Here is an 18687-nt window from a genome sequence, read left to right as displayed (position 1 = left end):
TGACCCGCTCTCTAAACCGGGCTGGGGCGGGGTGGGGGCACGGACGCGTCTGGGCCTCGCCGCCCGGCCCACACTCGCGCCCCGCGGGCTCCCCCTCTACAAAATCAACAAGCTCTTGAGCCCCCAAACTTAGGCCCCCGGTGGTCGGCAGGGGAGCCTGGCCTCGGGCTGTGGCCGGGGCCTTGGGATCCGCAGGGAAACCAGGGAACGTCTTCGAGGTGGGCGGAGAGGGCCGCGGGTCCGAGGGGAAGGTGGCCCCGCGCGCCGCAGCTTCCTCCACGCCTCGCCCCGCCCCCCGCCCCGGCGGGACCGAGTCCTCCGCGCCCCATAGGCAGAGGCGACCCTCCCCGCCTCCCCGCCAGCTCCGCGCTCGCCCCGCCTCGGCTCACTTTAAAAGTTTCCTGGGGCCGGGACGCGGGCGCAGAGAGCCATGGCCATCTACCCCTGGGGGCTGCGCCTCGGGAGGCTGTGCGCCGGGAGCCCGGGGATGCCGGGGACCCGGGCCGTCCTCGCCCGGGCATGGCAGGAAGCGAGACTGCAGGGCGCCCGCCCCCTCAGGTACTCGGCCCCTGGGGGGAGGGGGGGAAGGGGGGCTGGGGGAGAAGGGGGCGGCACGGGCCCCCGGGAGGGAGGGAGATTGGGGGTTCCTGCAGGGCTTTTCTGGGGGGCCGAGCCCACCCCGGCTGGCAGGCCCGCGGCTGGGCTGCCGCACCTCTGGATGGCACCCGCTGGGGAGCAGGTAGCCCGCGCTCAGCGCCTAGGCAACAGGAAATGCTGGCCTGGCCCGCGCAGACCCGGGCTGCGGCTGGTGGCTGCCAGCGACCCTGCACTGACTGTGAGTTCTCGTCCAGGACTCTAGGTTGTTTCCGTTCGTGAGCACAGAGGGCCAGGCGTGTGGGCCTTTGGCGATCTAGCCTGAGAAGGAGGGGCAGGGGCAGGGCTCTGTCTTCAGAACGCTGTCTCCGAGCTGGACCCCCTTTAGGGATAAACTTGGGGGGGGGGGCCTTTGGGACCGCTATGCTCAGCCGCGTCCCCACTCCTCCTGCGGTGCTGACAAACACCGGTTTTGCACCTTACCGCCTCCTGGGCCTGTCTGCTCATGTCCTCCGTGCAAAGGTGGGATGGGGGCTGGCAGGTTCCCACTCCTAGTGGCTCCACTGCCTCCAAAGCCGTGTAGGAATTCGTGCCATTTTCCCGTAAGATCGAAGTTTGAGCGCGTGTTGGCTGCTTAAGCAGAGCTGGGCTCCAACTGATGTTATCGGTGGTGGTTGTCTTCAGCACCCAGAAACAGGAGGCCTGGGCGCCACCGAGCCTGCCCTGCCTCCCAGGAGGGCCAAGAACTAAGTTCGGGGAAGAAGAGGGAAGAGAACAGTGGAACTTCTCCTCTGAGAGAACTGTTTGCTTCACAAAAATCGGATGGGGGCGGAGGGGATTGGAAGGAGAGGCAAATTCCTCTTTGGGCTGAAACTTCAAGGTCAAAACCTCTCGCACTTGCTGGTTCCAACAACTAGAAAGCACGCCATGCTCTTAAATGGCTATGCCTAGTTTTCCGGGAAAACCCGGTGGCTCAAGGCTGCTCCGTAGATGGGATTGTGAGGAAAACAGCTGGGTTTTCTCACCGTGCCTCCCTAGGCAAATTCTGTCATCGACACCCCTAGCCTCCAAGCCCCACCTCTGGACTCCTGGGTGCCCTCTTAGGATGTGAGGACCCTATGGAAAGTTACCCCCCAAAGTGTACATGTTTCATGATGCTAAATCAGGCCACTTCTGCTCGCATGGCAACATTGCTGACCTTTGATGTTTTTATGTGTAAACAAAGCAGGACCCTTACCTGGTCCAGGCCTACTATCTCAGGGTAGGGGCACCAGGCCTCAGAGAAATTCTGACCCTGCACCTGGAGGAGATCCCTTTGTCCAGAGAGAGAAGGTTTCCTGAGCAATTGGTCTAATTCCTTCCCATCCCTTCCCCCCCCCCTCGTTTTCTGTTGACTATGATGATTTGGCCTAAGTTCACTCCCACTTTCCCCTAAAGAAACCCTCAGGAGTCTCAAGCATTCAATAGATATTGCTGAGTACATACGTCCTGTCATGTCAAGCACCTGGTGGGTGCTGTGGATACAGAAGCCAAAAAAACCTCGGACTCCCAGGAATGTGCAGTTTAGTGGGGGAAAAGCTAAGTCAGGTGATCACTACTCAGTGTTCTGGTGTAATGATATGTGGAATGCTCCTGTTGTTCTATTCTCTGCTCTTCCTAGTTACACATAAAACCTGCTTTTCTGCTGTCCACCCACCACCCACCCAGGCCTATTACTTATCAGATCCCCAGCTTTGCCTGTCAGGAAAGAGCAAGAACTTTGAAGCCAGACTGCCTTGGGTTACAGTCCTGGCTCCTTCACCTACTCACTGAGTGACCTTGAGTGCATTACCTAACCTCTGAGCCTGGTGAGTTTGTCGTTAATGCTACCGGTCCGGTCCCTGAGACCTTCAAATGATGTCTGGGTAGGAATTCCAACTGACTTAAAAGTGGCAGGGCGGGGGGGATCAGTGACCTCTTTCTTGCACCTGGTTCTTCCTTCTGCCAGTTGCCAAGATGGTAGTCTCTGCCCAGCCACAAGTCCAGCCCTTGGATCTGCTAGACGCTCCCTGTCCATCAAAATCGGGGTTGTTCAGAGCCTTTTTCCCCAGAAGGAAAGAGGAAGCAGTCCATTGCTCTCCAGATCTCCTGAACCACCAGCTCCTTCCCCTTGTCCACACATCCCCTTCCCCCGAGGAAAATGGATGGGCTAGTCTGGGGCTTCAGGGAGCCTTGGAGGGAAGGTTCCTTGATGAACCTGAGATGAGCAGGTTTCCTCCAGACAGACCTCTAAAGCTGGCCTGGGGTTGCCTGTGGGGCAGTTGCATCTGGGGCACTCGGAGCTGAGAAAAGCAGAAAGAACATTGACTTATGCCTTTCAGAATTGGGAACGATGTTCAGAGTCGGGGCCCCAGTGACTTGATGCTGGTAGTAGGGCAGAGGGGTACGTGAGCTTCATGGACTACCCTCTAGGGGGATGGCTGTTATCAGGTGGGACCAGTAACAGCAACTATAAAATGCCATCCCTATATGAGGCATCCCTATATATTAAGTCAGGAAGTGTTTTGGTTGGAAACCATAATGGTTGAAAAAATTAGACTCTTCCCATAGTTCCCCAAAGATGATTAACAAGTGATCTAGTAATGATTTCCCTACACATTCCACTGGGGATCCTCCATTCTAAATGTAACAATAGAAAATAAACTACGAACTTGGACGTTGTAACCAGTGAGTGGTACACATCAGCTTTGGTTACCCTTTTGGGCCTGGCATGCAGTAGAGAGAGGTGCTATCTACTGTGGAAGGTGCAGAGAGAGTATAGAGATGAACTTGTTTTCACTGAGTTCTTTTTGCCTAAAAGGGATCTACAGGGGAAGACCATAGACCCCCCTGATTCAAGGCAGAAAGGGTGTTGTTCCTTGGAAGATGCCGATCAAAGCAGGAAACAATCTGATTGGTGGGAACGGGACCGAGGAACCTTGCTGGCGAGGCTGAAGTTTGAAATTGATCCCTCCGGGCGATAGGGCTGTAGTTCGAAGCATGAAGCCTATATACTCACGTGAAATCTTGCCTGTGCTTGAACTCTTTTGAATCCTGGGAATGAAGCTCTCCTAACACCCCCCACATTTCTATAGGCAGAAACTTTGAAGCCAGGCATATCTGGGTTCAAATGAACCATTTTAGCTGGTTGCTTTGGGACGAAGTTGAACTTGATCTTTCTCATGTGTAAATAATGTTGTCTGAGAGTTAAAGAAGGTCACGTGAAGAAAATTCTTGGGGCACCTGGGTGGCTCAGTTGGCTGAGCGTCCAACTCTTGATTTCGGCTCAGGTCATGATCTTGAGGTCCATGGGTTTGAGCCCCAAGTTGAGTTCTGTGCTGAGTGTGAGAAGCCTGCTTGGGATTCTCTCTCTCCCTCTCTCCCTCTGCCCCCGCCCCCTCCCTCTCTTTCTCTTTCTCTCAAAATAAATTTAAAAACTTAAAAAAAAAAAATAAGAGAAAATTCTTAACTCACAGCCTGATGCTAAAGACATCTTCAACCCATTGCACTGATGAGCTATTATACAAGTAATGTGCTTGGTAACAGTGGGTTAGTGCATTCCTATAATGATCTCAAGGCCCACAGTTCCACAGTTTAGTAACTGTCTGAAGAGTTAAGAGGGAGACAATTCTGGTAGGGCGACTGCCTAAACCAAGCTGGGCTGCTCGGGGTATATAACAGGCCCATGCTCACACTTTCTGTGTGGGGGGGGGGGGGGGGGGGGAGGGGCAGGGGAGGTGTCGTGTTGAGCAAACCAAAGTACAGTACAGGATGTAATTTCATGTCTTTTTGTTTTGTTTTGTTTTGTTTTGTTTTGTTTTTTTTTTTTTTTAATTTATTTTTGGGACAGAGAGAGACAGAGCATGAACGGGGGAGGGGCAGAGAGAGAGGGAGACACAGAATCGGAAACAGGCTCCAGGCTCCGAGCCATCAGCCCAGAGCCCGACGCGGGGCTCGAACTCATGGACCGCGAGATCGTGACCTGGCTGAAGTCGGACGCTTAACCGACTGCGCCACCCAGGCGCCCCTGTAATTTCATGTCTTGAGTAGGCCTTGCTAGGGGTGTGTCCTAATAAATGACGGGTACCAATAATTCTGCCAGGTGCCTCTCCCTACATAAATAAATGAGTTGTGTCTCTAGCTCACAAATCCTGTTTTGTGGACCTTGCTGGCATGTGTGTATTTCTCAGTTTGGGAGTTCGATGACAGGAGAGCAGGTCCCAGCCCTGTCACTTCCAACTCAGTATCGTGTTGGACAAGCCACTCCATCTCCCTGCACCTTGTTTGTAAAATAGGCCACTTGGACAAGAAGCACTGTACATTTCTGGAGACATTCTGTGATTCCTAAGGAGGCTCGGGTTTGAGCCCAGTCCCCTAATTCAAGAGGGCTGTGGGTGAAGTGGGAACCCTAGTGAATTCCTCCTAACCTCCTGACACTCTGTGACTCTCTCTGGTCCTCCAAGTGAACAGAACACATTGAGGGTTTTGTTAGATATCTAAGGTCGTAAGCTCGCCTCGTCTGTACCTCGGCGACCCCATCAAGGAGCAAGTGTTCTGAATCAGCCCTCGCTCTGTACAAGTGACACAGGGGAAGACTTACAGTACGAATGCCTCACATACAGTACGTAAGCTTCACAGACTTACAGCATGAAGCCGAGAATTTCAGGCTTTCAGAAACATCTTCTTGGGTTTGCTAGAGTCAAATAATAACTTCCTGCCTGTTTCTATATACGTGTAAACACACACGTGCCAGTGGTTTTAGTCAAGATACTAAAAATGGAAGCTTCCAACAATACAGGGTATCTTGCTCACATCTTTTTTTTTTTAACGTTTATTTATTTTTGAGACAGAGAGACACAGAGCATGAACGGGGGAAGGTCAGAGAGAGAGACACACAGAACCTGAAACAGGCTCCAGGCTCTGAGCTGTCAGCACAGAGCCCGACGTGGGGCTCGAACTCATGAGCCGCGAGATCATGACCTGAGCCAAAGTCAGATGCTCAACCGACTGAGCCACCCAGGCGCCCCTCTTGCTCACATCTTTATTGTAGCTCACACCACTCTGGAGTTCTTTTTTTTTTCTTTTTTAATTTTTTTTTAACGTTTATTCATTTTTTGAGAGACAGAGCATGAGCAGGAAAGGGGCAGAGAAAGGGAGACACAGAATCCGAAGCAGGCTCCAGGCTCTGAGCTGTCAGCACAGAGCCCGACGCGGGGCTCGAACTCCCGAGCTGTGAGATTGTGACCTGAGCCGAAGTTGGACGTTCAGCCGACTGAACCACCCAGGCGCCCCTGCCACTCTGGAGTTCTTTGTAGTCTGTGTCCTTTGTAAGCTGTAGACCCCTTCGGGAAGGTTATATTGGGTGGCGGAAAAATCAGGAAGCTTTGTGGTATAATTACAATGCACAAACTTTGTACAGTTTGACGCACTTTAACAAATGTGTGTATATACTCAACCCCCCAAGATACAGGACTTGCCTATCACTGTAAAACAGTGCTCTTCAATCGATATATGAGCCCCATGTGGACTTTTAAATTTTCTAGTAGCCATATCAACAAGAAAATGAGAAATATGTGACATTAATTTTAATGGTGTATTTTCTGTAACTTAGTATAGCCAAAATGTCATTTCAGCAGGTAACCAACCTTTTAAAACTTTCTCATAAAATGTTTTACCTTTTTTAAAAAAGAAAGTCTTTCAAATCTGTTGTATATTAAACATTTTTTTTAATGTTTATTTATTTTTTGAGAGACAGAGCACGAGCAGGGGAGCGGCAGAGAGACAGAGAGGGGACACAGACTCTGAAGCAGGCTCCAGGCTCTGAGCTGTCAGCACAGAGCCCGACGCGGGGCTCGAACCCATGAACTGTGAGGTCATGACCTGAGCCACTCAGGTGCCCCTCAAATCTGATGTATACTTAACACTTACAGAACACCTTCATTCAGACTAGCCACATTTTAAGTGTTCCACAGCCACTTGTGACTAGCAGTTACCGTATAGACAGCATAGCTCTAGAACTTTCTCTCTGCTCATTTCCAGTCAATCTCCTTCCCTCACCAGAGGCTACCACTGTTCTGATTTCTAATCTCCATAGGTTAATTTGGCCTATTCTTGAATCTTAGAGTATATGCTCCTGTGTCTGCCTTCTTTTGCTCAAAAACCAAGGGGTGCTTTTGGGAGGAGGGACCTGTTAACCTTGACAAAAAAATCTTGAAAATGTGTGTATTATGCATTAAACAGCTTAAATAGTTAGCTTTCCTTGATAACCCTAGGGAAACAGACATGATCTCATCTGCCCTATATTTTACCTCTTGGGTGTGACAACAGAAAGGCAAACTGAGAAATGGGGACTCAGATGTGTCAAGGGGCCGTCCCAGCAGAGAGTGGTGGGGACACTGTGGCTTCTGGACCCACTGAACTGGGTAGCCTGGTTATACCTTGTGGTCCCCAATATTATGTAATCTAAGTTAACCTTTTTATTTTGAGATAATTATACATTCACATGCAGTTGTAAAAAATAGTGCAAATGGGGGCACCGGGGTGGCTCAGTCGGTTAAGCGTCCGACTTCGGCTCAGGTCATGATCTCGCGGTCCGTGAGTTCGAGCCCCGCGTCGGGCTCTGTGCTGACAGCTCAGAGCCTGGAGCCTGCTTCAGATTCTGTGTCTCCCTCTCATTCTGACCCTCCCCCATTCATGCTCTGTCTCTCTCTGTCTCAAAAATAAATAAACATTAAAAAAAAAAAAAGAAAAAATAAATAGTGCAAACAGATCCCATATACCCTTTAGTCAGTTTCCCTTAATTGTAACCTTTTGCAAAGCTAGCACAATATCACAGCCAGGATACTGACATTGATATAGTCAAGATACAGAACATTTCCATCTGCACAAGGATCTTTTCATAGCCACACCCAATTCTCTTCCACTTCCAGCCCCTGCTTAATCTCTAGCAATCTGGTATTGGTTCTCAATTTACGTGATTGTGTAATTTCAAGGTATTATGTAGATAGAGTCATACCATATGCTACCTTTTGATACTGATTTTTTCACTCCACATAATTCTCTGGAGATTCATCCAGGTTTCTTTGTGTACCAATAGTTCCTTTCTTTGTATTGCTAAAGAGTAGTCCTTAAGGGGCGCCCGGTTGGCTCAGTGGGTTGAGCATCTGACTTTGGCTCAGATCGTGATTGCACAGGTTCGTGAGTTTGAGCCCCACATCGGGCTCTCTGCTCTCAGCCCAGAGCCCGCTTGAGATCCTCTGTCCCTCTCTCTCTTTGCACCGCCCCCCACTTGCACGCCCGCATGGTCGCTCTCTCTCTCTCTCAAAAATCAATAAAACATTAAAAAAGAAGAACATTCCTTGATATGAATGTTACAGTTGGCTTATCCACTCACCACTGAAAGACATTTGGATTGTTTCCAGTTTTTTCAAATAAGGCTGCTATAAGCATTTGTGTACAGATTTTTGGGTGAACATAAACCTTTGTTTCTCTGGGAGTAGAATTCTTTACCTGGGATAATTGCCCCTAATGTGTAATTGCTGGCTCGTATGGTAGTTGCATGTTTGGTTTTAAAGAAACTGTCTGGGGGCGCCTGGGTGGCGCAGTCGGTTAAGCGTCCGACTTCAGCTCAGGTCACGATCTCGCGGTCCGGGAGTTCGAGCCCCGCGTCAGGCTCTGGGCTGATGGCTCAGAGCCTGGAGCCTGTTTCCCATTCTGTGTCTCCCTCTCTCTCTGCCCCTCCCCCGTTCATGCTCTGTCTCTCTCTGTCCCAAAAATAAATAAACGTTGAAAAAAAAAAAAAAAAAAAGAAACTGTCTGTTTTCCAGGATGCCCATTACCATTTAATGATGCCACCAACCGTGTGTGAGTGATCAGCATTTGCTATGGTCACTATTGTTTATTTTTGCCATTCTGATAGGTATGTCATGATATGGCAGCTCTAAGATGAATTTCCCTAATGGCCAATGATGTCGAATATCTTTCCATGTGCTTTATTTGCCATGTGTATGCCCTCTTTGGCAAAATGTCTCTCTGTGTCTTTTGCCCATTTTGTAGTTGGATTATTTTTAACCATTGAGTTTCCAGTATGCCTTATGTATTCTAGATACTTGTTCTTTGTCAGATACGTGTTTCGTGAATATTTTCTCCCACCCTGGAGCTCATCTTTTTACCTTTTTTTTTTTTTTTACATTTATTTATTTTTGAGAAACAGAATGAGACAGAGCGTGAGCGGGGGAGGGGCAGAGAGAGAAGGAGACACAGAATCCGAAGCAGGCTCCAGGTTCTGAGCAAGCTGTCAACACAGAGCCTGATGCGGGGCTCGAACCCACGAACTGTGAGATCATGACCTGAGCCGAAGTCGGACGCTCAACCGACTGAGCCACCCAGGCGCCCCTCATCTTTTTATCTTCTTTTTTTTATGTTTATTTATTGATTTTGAGAGAGAGAGAATGAGAGGGTGCATGAGAGGGGCAGAGAGAGAGGGAGAGAGAGAGTATCCCAAGCAGGCTCCGCACTGTCAGCGGAGAGCCTAACGTGGGGCTCGATCGCACAAACCGTGAGATCATGACCTGAGCCAAAATCAAGAGTCGGATGCTTGAGCCACCCAGGCGCCCCCTCATCATTCCATCTTCTTAACCAAAATTTAATTTTGATGGGGCCCAGTTATCAATTTGATGGGTCATGCTTGTGGTATCGAGCCTATAAATTTTTTGCCTAGCCCTAGATCCTGAAGATTTTCTTCCATGTTTTTTTTTTTAATGTTTTTATTTATTTTTTTTTAATTTTTTTTTTTCAACGTTTATTCATTTTTGGGACAGAGAGAGACAGAGCACGAACGGGGGAGGGGCAGAGAGAGAAGGAGACACAGAATCGGAAACAGGCTCCAGGCTCTGAGCCATCAGCCCAGAGCCTGACGCGGGGCTCGAACTCACAGACCGCGAGATCGTGACCTGGCTGAAGTCGGACGCTTAACCGACTGTGCCACCCAGGCGCCCCTGTTTTTATTTATTTTTGAGACAGAGACAGACATAGCATGAGCAGGGGAGGGGCAGAGAGAGGGGGAGACACAGAATCCGAAGCAGGCTCCAGGCTCCGAGCTGTCAGCACAGAGCCTGATGCGGGGCTCAAACTCACGGACTGCGAGATCATGACCTGAGCTGAAGTCAGACACTCAACCAACTGAGCCACCCAGGCACCCCTCTTCCATGTTTTTTAAGTTTTATGTTTTACATGTAAGACTGATTTCGTCTGAGGTTTTTTTTTTTTTTTTTTTCCTAAGAGACTTAAGTAAAAATTCCTTTTCTTTTCTTTCTTGCTGAGACCCTTTTTTCACATCAGTCATTCTGTGCTATCAATTAAGAAAACGACCATTCAGTCGTGGTCTTGTTTGGATTTTGTCACAGCAGCACCATCCTTTTCTTGAACAAAGCTGTATGTTGTCGCTGCCGTAAATGTGTCGCCCATCTATGCAGATACATGACAACTAGAACTTTATTTCAGGGTGAAACAGCTATTACAGGCTCCACGTGGTCCCCTCCTGCCCAGGCATCTGCTGTCTCTACTCCCATATCGAGTACCACTCCCAGGTCAACCAGCAGCCTGGTGTCTTTGTACAACTTAGGGGGAGGACGGGACACAGCCCCATGGTGGGATCAGTGTGTCGTCCAGGGGCATGAATCTTGGGGTCGTATCCAAGCGGGATAGGAGAAGAGGAGAATCTGCCTCTTCTCTGCCACGAACTAGGAGGCATGCTGGCACTTTTAGCTACAACTGTGCCTCCCGCAAGAGTGAGTGTGTTGACTGAGGACTGAGGCTTGCCCGTGAGTACGGCACGTGAACTTCATGCACAGACTGGGGCTCTTTCTCTTTTATTAACGTTGGTCTTGCCCTGGCCCTTCACATGACAGGGCCGGTGCGTCTCACGCCTTCCACGCCAGGAAGTTGCTCCGTCTTTTGAACGTTTTAGGTGCCCCTTCTGGGGAGTTTATCAACCTCTGGTATTCTCCTTCTTAAATATTTCATATAGAAAAAAAAAAATTAACCACGATCACAAGCTAAAAAAGAAACACCTGTGTACCTACCACTCCAAATGAACATAGAGCTATGCCTGGTAAAGAAATTTATAAATGAAAGAAATAAAACGTTATGGATCAAGTTCAAGTCCCTTTCGTAGCCGTCCTCCAACCCGTCCATCATTGAGAGCTATAGTTCGAATGCATGTCGTGTCGGAGTGAGTTTTTTGCTTTTAATATGTCTCTGAATCCGTAAACAGCATATTGTATCCCGTGGAAAGCACTTTGAATCGTATCGAGCCGGTAATCAGTGCTTTCAGTTTTCCTATTTTTTGTTTTCATAAACAGTGCTTAGGCTTTTATAATTTCAGCACAAGCTGCACCAGAGTGCCATTCTTTTTTTCTCTCAACGGTAGGTTTCTAAGATCTATTTACACGGACGCTATAGATCTGGATTATTCTTTTTCCATTTTATGACTGTGCCTCTAGCAGTGCAATTGCTCTATTAAAGGGTGGGCATTTCCAGCTTTTCTGGAAATAGCCCTGGAGAGAGGCTTTGCTGCTGTGACCACCAGAAGAAACCCCCGTGTGCAGAAGAGTCCCGTGTGCATGCATTCTTGCAAATGCTTTGTATTGCCTAATGAACGTTGAAATGCTTGCCCCTCCAGAAAGGGCCCAAGCATATCTCACTGTGGTCTGAATGGACCTTTCCCTGATTAGCAGGGAGATCGGGCTCTTTTGAAATGTCTTCTGTGAATCTCTATTCATAATCTTTGCCCATTTCTTACGTTGGGTTCCTTGTCCTTATTGATGCGTGAGTTTGTTTTAAATACAAGCGAAATACGAATCCTTGGTCTCTTACGTGTAGAATGAAATTTGTAAACCCAGGCAGTTACTTGTCTTTTAGCTGTGTTGATGATTTATGTTTTTCTTAGGGCCCGGGGACCAACCAGCCTGGGATCAAATGCCTGTGGCGGGGGAAGGGCAGAGGCCAGTCCATGACTTGGAACCAAAACAGTCTATTGCTTTCAATGTCGTTTCTAAAGCCTTCTTGCTGGTGGCTGGCATGGCACCTTGCCCAGGGGAGCAGTGGCCTGCCTCAGCATGGGGTGTATTCCTGCAGTTCCCGGGGGGGCCCTCGCATCTAGCCACCCTCCCTGCCTGGTGGCTTCTGAAAGGATTAAGAGCTTTGGCCTAAGTAATTTCAACCCCCAGCATGGGCAGGATCCACCTGCAAACCTCTGGCCCCTGTCCCGAGCGCCTCCTCCCAGCAGGTAATGTGTAGCAAGAGTCAAAAGAGTTTCTAATCCAAGCAGACAGTACAGACCTGTTTTCTCAGGTGTCATGACGGTCCCTGCCTCCCTTGACTCCTTCCAGGCTCAGTTCTGCCCCTGTCAGGACTGTGGGATGCTTCGCGCCCATGGTGGCCTCCAGCCCTGACTTTAGCCGCCAGCCCTGGAATGTCCAGAATGCCACGGGACCTCCCCAAACCAGCCAGCCCCCTCTTTTCAGTCTAGGTCCTGCTGGAAGGCCAGACCGGACCGGGCAGGGCCAGCACTGGGGCACAAGGCTTACCATCTTGGTGTAATGGGGGAACTGGCTATGCAGTTATAAGACAAAGCCACTGTGGTTGGTGCTAGGAGAGGTGAGCCGGAACATGAGAACGGGACAATGAGATCGGAGGCAGTGAAGGTAAATCAGTTTCCACGAGTAAATCCCAGAAAAAGACCAGTGTGTGCTGAAGGTCTGGGAGGTAGGGGCCGAGTGGAGATATTTCTCAATGGGCTGGTGGCATTCCTAGGGCCCCGTCAGCCTCAGGTTTGCTGCTCCAGACCCCATAGGGGCCCCCAGAGGAGGCTGTGGACTGGCTGCAAAGAGCAATACACATAGACAGGGATCCAAAGTTGCCACCCACCGGATTTGGAACCCTAAGAAAACCAACCTCTTTCTTCGTCATTAATAAAAAAGAATAATCCTTGTTATAGATGGTGCAAGACTGATGTTCATGTAACACACACGGGGAAGCCCACTTTTAGCCATAAATTCACTTTGTATTGTATGGAGGCCTTGAAAGTCCTGGGTTTGAATCCCAGCCTCGTTACTCATTGGCATTTCTTTGGGCTTCGTTCCCATGTGAAAGTAGGTATGAATCTTGCCTCAGGGAGCAGTTAAGATTATAAGAGATCAGGGGCGCCTGGGTGGTGCAGTCGGTTAAGCGTCCGACTTCAGCCAGGTCACGATCTCGCGGTCCGGGAGTTCGAGCCCCGCGTCAGGCTCTGGGCTGATGGCTCAGAGCCTGGAGCCTGTTTCCGATTCTGTGTCTCCCTCTCTCTCTGCCCCTCCCCGGTTCATGCTCTGTCTCTCTCTGTCCCAAAAATAAATAAACGTTGAAAAAAAAAATTAAAAAAAAAAAAGATTATAAGAGATCAAACATAATGGAGTATTTAGAAGAGAACCAGCATGAGGACACATCAGTAAATGTCTGTTCACATTATTCTGAAATGTGCTTTTTCACCTAAAATGTATTAGACATTTTCCATATCGTTAAATATAGAATGTCTTCATTTTTTTTTAATGGCATAGGTTTCCATTATACAGATGCCCCATGATGTGCTGATCTAATCCCTTACTTATAGAAATAAAGTGTTTTTCTCAATTCTTTGCTAAGCAGCAATTAATCATACTTTTAGGCATTTGCTAGTTTGTTGTTGTTGTTGTTGCTTGTTTTTTAGGATATATTCCTAAAAGTAGAAAGGCTGGCCGAAGGGCATGCGTATTCAAATGTTAACAGATAGTACTAAATCAGAAGGGATTCAGATTTGGGGGTCCTGAAGTTTATACGATTTTAGATGCATCTTTATAAAAACCAAATTGAATGCAAATTGACTATTAACAAAAGAATTTGCTACATAGGAATTGCTGGGGCCTTGAATATTCAGGTCCTTGTGAGATTCCTTATGCTGTTTGCCAGAAATGCTGACATATAAATGCTTCTTTTTTTCTTAAGTTTATTTATTTATTGGGGGCTGGGCGGGGTTAGGGGCAGAGGGAGAGGGAGACAGAATCCCAAGCAGGCTCCGAGCTGTCAGCACAGAGCCCATCATGGGGCTCGATCTCACCAACCATGGGATCATGACCTGAACCAAAATCAGGAGTCAGACATTTAACCAACCGAGCCACCCAAGCACGCCAACATATAAATGTTTCTTAATTTGCAATCAGCCTCCCTCTTGAGTTTCCAGGAAGTTCCGGCTCTGGGAGGTGGGGCGGGGGGTCCTGACGCATAAGCAGCATCATGGCTGCTGTCTTCACTGCCTTGTTAAAATTTTGTACCAATTTACACTTAGGCCCATTTCTTCACATCCTTGCCAACAGTCTGTGTCATCAGTCATTCTTGTTTTTATGTTGAGATTAATAGCCATGTTATTAATCTTCTCTAATTGGGGAGCTTTATTTTGGCAATATTGAGGGCAGTGTTGTAATCCATGGGCTCTCTGCTGAGTCCTTCTCCCTATCCTGGGATAAGCTCACATAATGGTTGCACAAAGCCGAGGATGCCACAGACTGGGTATCCAGGGGTACCCTGAACTCTCATTGAGCTGAAAATGCTTTCCAGTGTTGCCTGTGGGGACTCTTTGGCAAGAACACCTTGTGGGGAATTTTGAAATTAGACTTAGACTCCTCTAGAAAGACAGCACTCTTTGCTTTGGGCAGAGGATTATTGGTTTGTTACATTTTCCCCTGTAGCGACTTTTCATTTATTACAGAATCAGACAGACTGAATCACTTTCAAGATATGTACATATATACATACATATATACACACATACATATATACATACATACATACACGTATATATGATTTTTGGGAGAACAGCTTTTTGGGTCCGGTGCTGCCATAACCCAGATGAATGGCCGAAAAGACCGAATTTGAAATACCAGCTGCTAAAGTGTCGGGGAGTACGTCTCTCCCTCCATACATGCCCTGTCTCTCCTTGCACATACATGCATGTGCCACACCACACCACACACACACGCATCACACACGTATGCACCACACCACACCCACGCACACGCACAAGCACACACCTCACAGTTCTTGCCACCACTTGAAAATAAGTTGCAGACGTTGTGACAGTATTTCCCACCTTTGCTGATCTCTTGGGAAACAAGTGCCTCACGGTTGTTTTGCCCTGACTTGGGCAACATAGAGGACATCTTTCCCTATGCCTGCCCGCCACTTGTCGACTTCTTCCCCAAGTCTGTGGCCCATTGCGTTTCGTGGGTCGACGCCGCTTGGTCTGTTTTTGCGGAAAGCGGTTTGCGATCAAATGATGAGGCCGTTTTCATCAACTTTTACTGCAGCATTTGGACAAGTCGCTTAACTTCTCCCTCGATTTCTCCATTTGTAAGACAGGGACAAAAGCACTTGGGACGATTCCCCCCCCCCCCCCCCCGAGAAAACCCACATGACGGCCTTGCAGGGGAGATGCTGAACGTTCTCTTCCTGCCTTCGGGTCACCCCCCTGCAGGAGATTCACCCACCTCCGCCCTTCCTCACGGACAGCGCCCACCTCTTCCATGAATCAGGACCCTCACACTCCCGACTTGTCACTAAACGTCTCTACAGACGTCCCTGGATATTACATTGTAAAGCAGATAGCCATCCGGTGGTTCTGGCTTCCTGCTGAAGCAGTATTCCACAGCCTTTGCATCCAGTAAGCGACCTTCTGAACAGCAAGCAATGTGTCACAAGCTGCTCTGTGCTCTTGAACCTGGAGAACATGCGGCTGTGTGTGTCACGGGGTGGTTGGCCCAGGAGCCCCAGTGTATCAACAACTGCACAGAGGACACCTAAACTGCTTTACCATCTACTGGGGTTCTCAGGGCGGAAGATCCTGCCGCGTTCAAAACAGAGATTCTCTCTTTGCTGGAGTAATTTCTAGAACAGAGATCATGTGTCAGCTTGACTTGCCCAGCATTTTCTGTTAATGTATGGATGGGTTTTGCACGTGCTGCTTTTATTTTTTTTTATTTTTATTTAAAAAAAATTTTTTTTAATGTTTATTTATTTTTGAGACAGAGAGAGACAGAGCATGAACAGGGGAGGGTCAGAGAGAGGGAGACACAGAATCTGAAACAGGCTCCAGGCTCCGAGCTGTCAGCACAGAGCCCGACGCGGGGCTCGAACTCACGGACTGCGAGATCGTGACCTGAGCCAAAGTCGGCCGCTCAACCGACTGAGCCACCCAGGCGCCCCTTTTTTTAATTTTTTATTTTATTTTATTTTATTTTATTTTGCTGCTTTTATTTTTATGACAAAATGGTAAAGAGATGCCATAGTCTACCACTAAATTTAGTTTATGAAGCACGAGGATAACAATACTACCAGCTTTAGCCCTAGGAGAGCTTTCTTTCAAACTTTGTATTGAAGTATACCACAGATCAGAAGGTACACTTTTGAAGCACTCCCTTTAGCGAATTTTCTATGAACTCTACACACACACTTATAACGAACACCCATTTGGGACCGCTCTCCTGATTTCCAGCAGCTTAGATTAGCTTTGCCTGTTTTGTGCCTATACGTGGAATCCAGGGCACGTGGTGGTGTCAGTGAGTTAAGCGACGACTCTTGATTTCAGCTCAGGTTCGCCAATCTCATAGTTCGGAGTTCAAGTTCCAGTGGGGCTCCGTGCTGCCAGTGCAGAGCCTGCTTGGGATTCTTTCTCCTCCCTCTCTCTCTGCCCCGCCCCCACTCATTCTCTCTATCCCCCCGCAAAGTAAGTAAATATAAAATATATTATATAATATAACATATATAATATAATATAATACAATATAAATATATATAAATATATTTAATTAATATATTAAATACATATAAATCTATATTAGATATTATATATTTATATATAAATATAATATAAATATAAGAATATAAAATATAATATGAAATGTAAAATTTATATTTACAAAATATAAAAAAGATAAATGGAATCAGACAGTATATACCTTTTTCTATCTGGCTTCTTTAACTTTTTTAAATGCGTTTCACCCCACATTACTGGGTATAGTCATAGTTCATTTGCTGTCATTTCTATATAACATCGTAAATAAGAAATCACCATTTATGTATCTGTTCCACGGCTGGTGGGTATTTAGGTAGTTTCATATGGAGATAACGCAAACATCCTCGGACCTGTCGTTGGTGAGCACACGAATGAATTCTGCTGAATACGTATTTATGAGTGGAAGTGTCTACGTTTGCTTTTTATTAAAAAAAATTTTTTTTAATGTTTATTTATTTTTGAGACAGACAGAGACAGAGCATGAACGGGGAGGGTCAGAGAGAGAGGGAGACACAGAATCTGAAGCAGGCTCCAGGCTCTGAGCTGTCAGCACAGAGCCCGACGCGGGGCTCGAACCTCACAGACCGTGAGATCATGACCTGAGCCGAAGTCGGACGCTTAACCGCCTGAGCCACCCAGGCGCCCCTCTACGTTGCTTTTTAAAGTATACAGTTCCACAGTTTTTAGTAGAGTCATGAATATGTGCACCCCAACCACAGTCAATTTTAGAACATTTCCCTCACCTCAAAGAGAAACCCCATTCCCTTCGCTATCAACTCTGGACCCTTCCTTCCCCTCAGCCCTAAGCAACCACTGAATCTACTTCCTGTCTCTGTAGATTTGCCTTTCCTCCTCCTCAACATGTCATATGTACGGACTTATACAATATGTGGCTTTCTGTATCCGGCCTTTTTTGCTTACTATAATATTTTCACCGTTCACCCACGTTGTAGCGGATATCAATACGTTTCCTTTTTATGGCCAAATAATATTCCATTGTGTAGACAGTCCACGTTCCGTGTATCCATTCATCCCGTTGCTGGAACCAATGGGTTGTTTGCATCCTTGGCTATTGTGAATAGTGCTGCTGGGAGCATTTAGGTACAAGTGTTTGTTTGAGTCCCCGTTTTTAATTCTTCCGGGTAGATACCCAGGACTGGAATTGCTGGGTCATCTGCTAATTCTGTGGTTAACTTTTTGGAGAAGCACCCAGCTGGTTTGCGCCTTGGCTGCACCATTTTACATTCCCACCAGCTGTGCACAAGGCCTCCAGTGTCTCCGCATGCTGGCCATCACTTGTTACTTTGCGTTGTTTGAGTCTCGCCTCCCTAGGGTGTGTCACTTTTCGTTCGCATTTCACATGCTTGTGGGCCAAATATCTTCTTTGGAAAAACGTCCATTCAAGTCCTTCACTCATTTTTTTTTTCCGTTGGGTTGTTAGGAGCATTATTTGTAATTCACTCATTTGGTCATTCCGTTGAACACCTCTTACATTCCAGGCACTGTGAGGCACTTGGGGATAAAACAGTGAATGCATTCGTTGCCAACAATAAAAGGTCAAGAGAATAAAAGAAAAATCCTCATTTCCTGACTTCTCACCTGAATTCTCAAGTGCAACTCTCCAAGGACACCTTTAGGTGGGGCTTTGTCTCCGGTTTTTCACGGCTCCCACCTGCCTAATTTATGTGTTTTAGGATGCCCAACCCAAGTAGCTGAAGGCCTCACTAAATATTTACGGTAGTTTCTCCTTATCCATGGGGGATATGTTCCAAGACCCGCAGTGGACACCTAAAACCACAGCTAGCACCAAAACACATATACAAAGTTTTTTTTTCCTATGGAGACATACTACGGTAAGGTTTAATTTATAAGTAGGCATGTATGAGATTAACAACAATAATAATAAAAACAATTATAACAATATACTGTAATAAAAATTACGTGGATGGTCTCTCTCAAAATATCTCCCTGTATTGTACTCACCATTCTTGTGATGATGAGACATGGTAAAATGATGTAAAAGGATGTAAATATGAGACACTACTACTGACCTTCTGACAATATGTCAGAAGGGGGATCCCCTGCTTAGCCATGGGTAACTGCAGATGGTGGGGAGACCATTCGACTTTAGTTCTTTGAGTTGGAAGCCACAGGAACTGCTGGCTCTCCTCCTCTGACTCATTAAGCTTCCCACCCAAACGTTAAAAATATTA

The 18687-nt window shown here is 47.4% G+C and overlaps 1 protein-coding gene and 1 non-coding gene across 3 annotated transcripts in view; both read left to right on the top strand.

Annotated features, from left to right (window-relative positions):
- Positions 1-336: 336 nt before the first annotated feature.
- Positions 337-18687, top strand: part of ACSF2 (acyl-CoA synthetase family member 2) — a 34919-nt gene continuing 16568 nt past the window's right edge. The window contains exon 1 of one of the 2 annotated variants that reach the window (XM_030296995.1): positions 337-558. In XM_030296995.1, coding sequence (XP_030152855.1) covers positions 431-558 — 128 coding nt within the window. In that variant the 5' untranslated portion in view covers positions 337-430. The remainder of the gene's footprint in view (positions 559-18687) is intronic. The other variant, XM_030296994.1, reaches the window with a different exon arrangement.
- Positions 7749-7834, top strand: TRNAQ-UUG. Its single transcript has one exon. It is a non-coding gene; the product is annotated as a tRNA-Gln (tRNA).

Source organism: Lynx canadensis, chromosome E1 (genome assembly GCF_007474595.2).
Source record: "Lynx canadensis isolate LIC74 chromosome E1, mLynCan4.pri.v2, whole genome shotgun sequence".
Lineage (NCBI taxonomy): Eukaryota > Metazoa > Chordata > Mammalia > Carnivora > Felidae > Lynx > Lynx canadensis.
This window is presented reverse-complemented; position numbering and strand designations above follow the sequence as displayed.